The following is a 6000-nucleotide window of genomic DNA, read 5'->3' as shown; positions in this document are numbered from 1 at the left end:
TTCTTGAAAGTGGTTGTATGCCAGAAAAGAAAAAAATGAAAGAAATAAGGAATTTGATAAATAATTTTTTTGCAGAGGACATGGGGAGAAATATGCTGAAACTGTCTTGAAGAAAAGTCTTTTACTCTGAAGATATTACCAGAAAGGAAAAAATACATTAAGTGAAAACCTGCACAATACTGAAGAACAAAACAACTCACTCTGAAAAGTAATTTAACTTAAAAAAAGCAGTCGGAAAGGCTTGGGTACAGTGCAAAGATGTAAACAAACCAAAACAATAAGGGTCATAGAAACAACAAACTAACAAAGATATAGTGAAAAGGAGAATAGGGTATTCTAAAGGGAAAGAAAATGAGATTACTTTTTGGCCATGCTTTGATTATACAAGATGGAAGGGAAACATTTCTTCATGATAGATCTCTATTTGAAGTACAGCTCCTGGCCTGTTAAAATGCAGTGGTGATTTCCCACAATCAAACCATGTGGATTCAACATAGGTACCGCTTTCAAGACAAAATTGTCTGCAGGAGTTGAGCTTTGCTTGAGTCACCAGTAATGAAATCCATAAAGCCCTTTGTTATCCAGGAATTCTTAGTTTCTCCTGGATGCACCCTCAGTATCAGTATTGCAGTCTTCTGCTCAGTGCCCTTGCCACTTTTGGAGAGGGGTAGTGGTGGTGATAGTTAAATCATACACTGTGTTTCACAGTGAATGGCATAAGATGTGAATCTTGCAGAATTTAGACACCACTGGGCCTTAAGAGATGGACACTGGGTACTCCTGCAGGTTGTTGTAGGTGTAAGGATAGTAGTGGGCAATGTAGCAGGTGCCTTGGTCAGGGAACTGGAAGATCCAAGTCAGTGAGAAATAATGATGTCTGTCTTGCCCCATGCTATTTTTGTAATACTTGATTTATTTCCAGTCCTTTACCAGCCATTTCTTATGCTGTTCCTTAGTGCTGGGTTTTGAGTACAACAGTGGCCACAAGCCATGTTTGTACAGGCTGTTTACTTGCTAAAGTTGTCAGTAGTGAAGCACTAAGGCATCCCTGCCTGTGTATTGCTTGCTTGGAAGCAGTACACTGTGTGTGCTTTGTGTGGAGGTTGGTGAGGGGTCAGCCAGCACTCAAATACAGAATTAGTAGGCAAAGAGCAGACAAACAGTGTGATGCTGATTAGCACTGTAGCATGGGGTACTGTCAAATAATGTGCAAGGCCATGAAAAAGCACCCTGCAGTGAATCAGGTGCAAATCTGGTTCACAGTGTTATAAATCAAAGTCTAAGCAGCTGCCGGGAAAAGGTGCCTAATGTCACCAAGCATGTCAGTAATGCAACTGGAATCTTGATTAGAACTCTTAGCAATAACTAGAGCATCTTAAGACATTCTCCACACTATAAAAGGAGGTGCTTAGGAAATGTGTTGAGTTTGTGTGTTAGATTATCACCTAGAGAACACATTCAGTGCCAAGCCAGCACTCATGTCCTACTGCAGCTAGATGCTTGCTGTCCCAGGAATTGCTTGTAACTGCCTGCATGCCATTCCTCAGGAGCAGCAGGGCCAACTGGCCACACTTAAAGGCAGCAGATTTCTTCTTGGTTGGCAAGTTTCATTAATGAAGGCTGAGAATCACGATACCACAACACCCACTTTGCTGGAGAGCTGTACAGGCTGAAATAAGAATCACTTCCAGTTGCCTGTGCGTGAGGTTCAAGTCAGTAATAAAAAACATGGAAAGTTGCATTTTTGAAGAAGAGCAACTAAAAGACTCTAAGAGAAAGCCCTGCCCTTGTTTATAAAAAGACAGGGAGCTGAGATTCCTAGTGTTCCTCCACATCTTACCCCTTGCAGTAAATTAGCACATCCAGTTGCAAAGGACACCTCTGTTCCTTCCTACACAGCAGTTTACCATTTCTGGCCACCAAGCATAGCAACCTACTCGTGACAGGTAATATACCCATACTACAGAAGTAGCTGATTTCTAAATGAACTCATGTCAAAGAGTACCAGTGCCTTTCTGTGTATTACAAGCCTTTACTAACTGTATTAGCCTCAAGAAAGGCACTAAATCCCTTTCAGTTTTCTGCTTCTGTGGCCACAGCTAGTTCTCCTAGGATTACAAAACTATTATAATTCTTTCTTATCCATGTAAAAGTATCCCAGGACCAAAATCAACAACTGCCACATGTTCCAAGTTCATCCAAGGCAACTGGATGAGTTTAGCAAACACAGAAAAGAATAAATATTCAAAACTCATAGTCAATCAGTGACAATGGAATAAGGCAACTAACTTCCTTTAATTCTGTCCAATGAATCCTTGCCAGGATGAGAAGCCTGTATTCAAGAACTGATCCAATCTGACCAGGTTTTGTTTATACATTTTGGCAAAAACAAAATATCCTTCCAGCACAGACTTGAGTGTTGATGTTGTTACACAGTTCTCATCTTTTTCACTTTCTCTTTTGGCTTTTATCTTTCTTTGCCCATATTTTCTCAACAAATTAATTTTAAGCTGGTTCATATTGTTTTTCACTGAGAACAATGGCTTGAGCTGAGCTGGACTTCTGAGGTAAGTAACAGAACAAGGAGAATTTAAAGAAGTTGAGGCAGATGTGTAACTATGTGACTAGTTTCCTCCCCCATCTATGGGAAAATAATTTATTCCCAAGTGCTTTAAAATTACAAGGAATATCACATTGCTTCATCAGGCTTTGAATTATATTTGTAAGTGCTTCATCTACCAACATCTGACAGCAAGATTTCTTATTTATCTAGGAGAAGATGTCCCCATCTTCTCCTAGATAAATCACTTCTAGATGACAACTCCTTTGTCAGGAGTTTGCTATGGCAGCATTGTGTCCAAACCTGTTGTAGTGTACGATGATTCAGGTGTACTGAGTATCCGCTCTGAATAAGGGCATAGATGTCTCAGTCCCACCTCTATGCATTTCCTATTTTTAAATTATTTCTGAATTGCCATTTGTTGTATATATAAAGCACACAAACTGCCTTAGTCTCCACTATCTCAATATAGGCTTGCTCTAGGACATCTGTACAGACTGCATAAAATCTATTATTAGCTGACATTTGTATTTAACCCTATAGCCCTGAAATGTAGTATTGACATTGCTAATAACCAGACATGAGATTTGTGCTGAATCTGTAAGACCTCAAGACTAAAGTCTGAACTTCATCTGTCCACAGCTTTGTTTCACTTAATTTAACTGTAACAGCAATTCTTTAATTGACATATATGGGTAATTTATTTTATTTAGTTTGCCTTTGTGTGGTACAAACATAGGCTTATACAGACAGCAGTAACAAGGAGTTCTGTGTAGAAATGCAGGCCTACAGCTGGACAAACCATATTTTAGGGGTAACAAAGAGACATCTGAAGTCAATGGGGGGTTACTTGCTTGACAGCAAGGAATTCTTCAAAGCTGGGAAAAACCACTCAAATGAAAACATGATAGGCAGAGAAAAGACTTTGAAAAAATCTCTTAATTGGATGATCAGGACTTCTGGTACTGTGCACTGACTGCAACACTGCTCAGAGTTAAAAACTTGTCATAGGATCATAGATATGAAAGGATCCCCTTTCAAAGCATTCCCTATCCTTCCTATTACCTCCTTATATCAGGCCAAAAGATAGAAATTTGTTTTCATGTGACTTTGTATTTGCTTTGGGTGTGAATCAGATACCAGTACCACTATTATTTCTTTCTAGAAAAAACATTTCTCATTGCTTTAGGCCTGGTTTCTAGATTTAATTCTCTTCACAAGAGACAAAACCCCATAATAAACAAAAGATTTTCATCTGAAGGATATGGTTTCAAGTGTAGATGACACCATATATGAGAAGTAAAGGAATTAAACACAGAACTGATGAACCCATTTTTAAATGCAGTGGATACCTAACTCTAAGGGATGCCTGGCTCAGTAAATGGTGGTTAAGGGTGAGCTGCAAGGTGAGACCGAGATAAATACTCACCTAGGCCAAGGACTGTTAAGTATGAGTAGAACGGTTTCCAATTTTGTTTAGAGCTTCACAATAATATGATCACTAATGTATTTTCCCTTGCCTAATCTTTCACCCTGAGGTTTTACAGGGAAAATGTAGGGGAATAATTTAAAGGGTCTTAGTATGTAAGAACAGTGCTGACTCTCTTCAGTCACAGATTAGCTGGGGTGGAGGGGTGTCAGGTCTTCATCCTAAACCAATTAAATTAAAATACTTAAATAGAATTGCAAGTCCATAGCAGGACAGTTTGGTTTTGTTTATTTTCAAAGAATAGCTGCCTCTTTTGTTTTACAGCCTGCAGAAGAATTAGACCTAGTGTCTGTAAACTGTGTACTCCACCATTATCCCATGCCTGGACTATACTCCTGCCCCCGTATAACTGAGACAGGCTGCTTTTCAGCTGTTTGAGGAGGCAGGAACGTCTGGTGGGTTATGTGGTGAAGGCCCAACAGAAAGGTCAATTTGCACAGGCATTCAGGAATAACTGCAGTGTTGGAGGTCACAGCCACCTAAGCAAACTGGCTGGACTCTTCCAGCTTCCTCTGTTGTCAATGAAGGTATGTACTCATGAGGAACAATTCAGAGCACACAGTTTTGGATCTGCTTGGGTTTGCTCTCTGGAAGACCTGTTTTTCCTGGAAGACTGGTTATAGAGGCACCAGTGATGAGTTCCTTGGCTAACACAGTTACCAAGGATGGTTATGTAGGAATACACATCCCCAGGATTTCTCTGAATTGCAGGTAGGCATGACTGTCAAGCCCCTGGACCTTGCCCAAAGCAAGTCACAAAGGGGGTACGTGGCCACAGAAGGGGCTGTGGGTGGTGTGTTCTTTACTGAGCAGAAGAGGGAGAATTCAAACCTTCTTCTTAGAGTGCTCAGCATGATAATGTGTGCTCTTGATCATGGATGTAACAGAAAACCTATGAGCTCCACAAAGAGTCTCCAGGGCTGAACAGTCATGGGAATTCTGCTGTTTGCTGCCACAAGATGAACACCTTGACCTCTGTATCAGCAATATTTGTTGTGGTTGTATCAGTTTGTACATGACACGAGGGACTGACCACTGGTTCCTCATACACATCAAAAAGTTTCTTCCTCCCTGTGGTCATAACCACACTCCAGGTATGGTTATACAACCCCCTCTAGAGTCTGACTCTGCACCTTCAGCTCTGGAAAGCAATGGATGTGTTTCTCTCTCTAGAGAAGGTGCTCCTGAGAGGCAAGCAGGTGTGGGACATCTGGGCCATGCTACTATTTGAAATAAATTATATCTCTGAGAAAAGAAATTTGAACCATAAGATTTCCCTACTTATAGTGAGATAAAATTGTGTGTTTAATATAACTGTATGTACAGTACTAGTGTATGCTGGAAGAAAATCCTTATAATATGAGCAAATAGTGGGAAAAAATCACGATACTGACCTTAAAATTATTCTATTTTACAGGATGAAAAATAATATTAAATGATAAATATCCTGTGATTTTCAGAATTACTTTTTTTCTTTTCCCAAAATGCCAGTTGAATGATCAGATTTACTTCCCTTGTATAAAAAGTAATTTCTGTAACCTAATCAAAAAACAAATAAACCCAGTCATATGGTCTTATTTCAATTATCCTGTTTTGTTTCTATCATCATCATACTAAAAAAAGTCATCATGTCAATCGGAATTGTGTGTGAGCAGTGTTTTGGTAAGAGTCCACCCTTCATTTAGAGAGGTGACCAGGAGGGGCAGAGAGGGCAGGGATAGGAGGCAGGAGCGACTGCCCAGAGTTTGGAGTGGAAGAACAACTGATGAAAACGATGCCATAAATCTGTTTTGTCCACTGGGCAGCATTATCCCTTACATGAGCTCTAAAGTTTGCTGCTGACAGGGGCAACTTCACAGCCTAAACTTTAGTCTGTGATCCCCAGGAAGTTTGGGTACCTCTGGTGACAGTATTTGTGTTATTTCTTGGGAAAAAATTGTTATGTTGGTAG

The 6000-nt window shown here is 40.0% G+C and overlaps 1 protein-coding gene across 1 annotated transcript; it reads right to left on the bottom strand.

The window, feature by feature from the left end:
• Positions 1-357: 357 nt before the first annotated feature.
• AGBL3 (AGBL carboxypeptidase 3) lies at positions 358-1959 on the bottom strand. Its single transcript, XM_088055697.1, is given in 5 exon segments — positions 358-524; positions 527-671; positions 673-1010; positions 1013-1090; positions 1938-1959. Coding segments are annotated over 5 exon segments (750 nt in total).
• Positions 1960-6000: the final 4041 nt, after the last annotated feature.

The sequence above is a fragment of the Pseudopodoces humilis genome, chromosome 5 (genome assembly GCF_049639895.1).
Source record: "Pseudopodoces humilis isolate 2021_Gansu_Grassland_sample_001 chromosome 5, ASM4963989v1, whole genome shotgun sequence".
NCBI lineage: Eukaryota > Metazoa > Chordata > Aves > Passeriformes > Paridae > Pseudopodoces > Pseudopodoces humilis.
The sequence above is the reverse complement of the archived record's forward strand: the minus strand, read 5'-3'. Positions and strand labels throughout refer to the sequence as shown.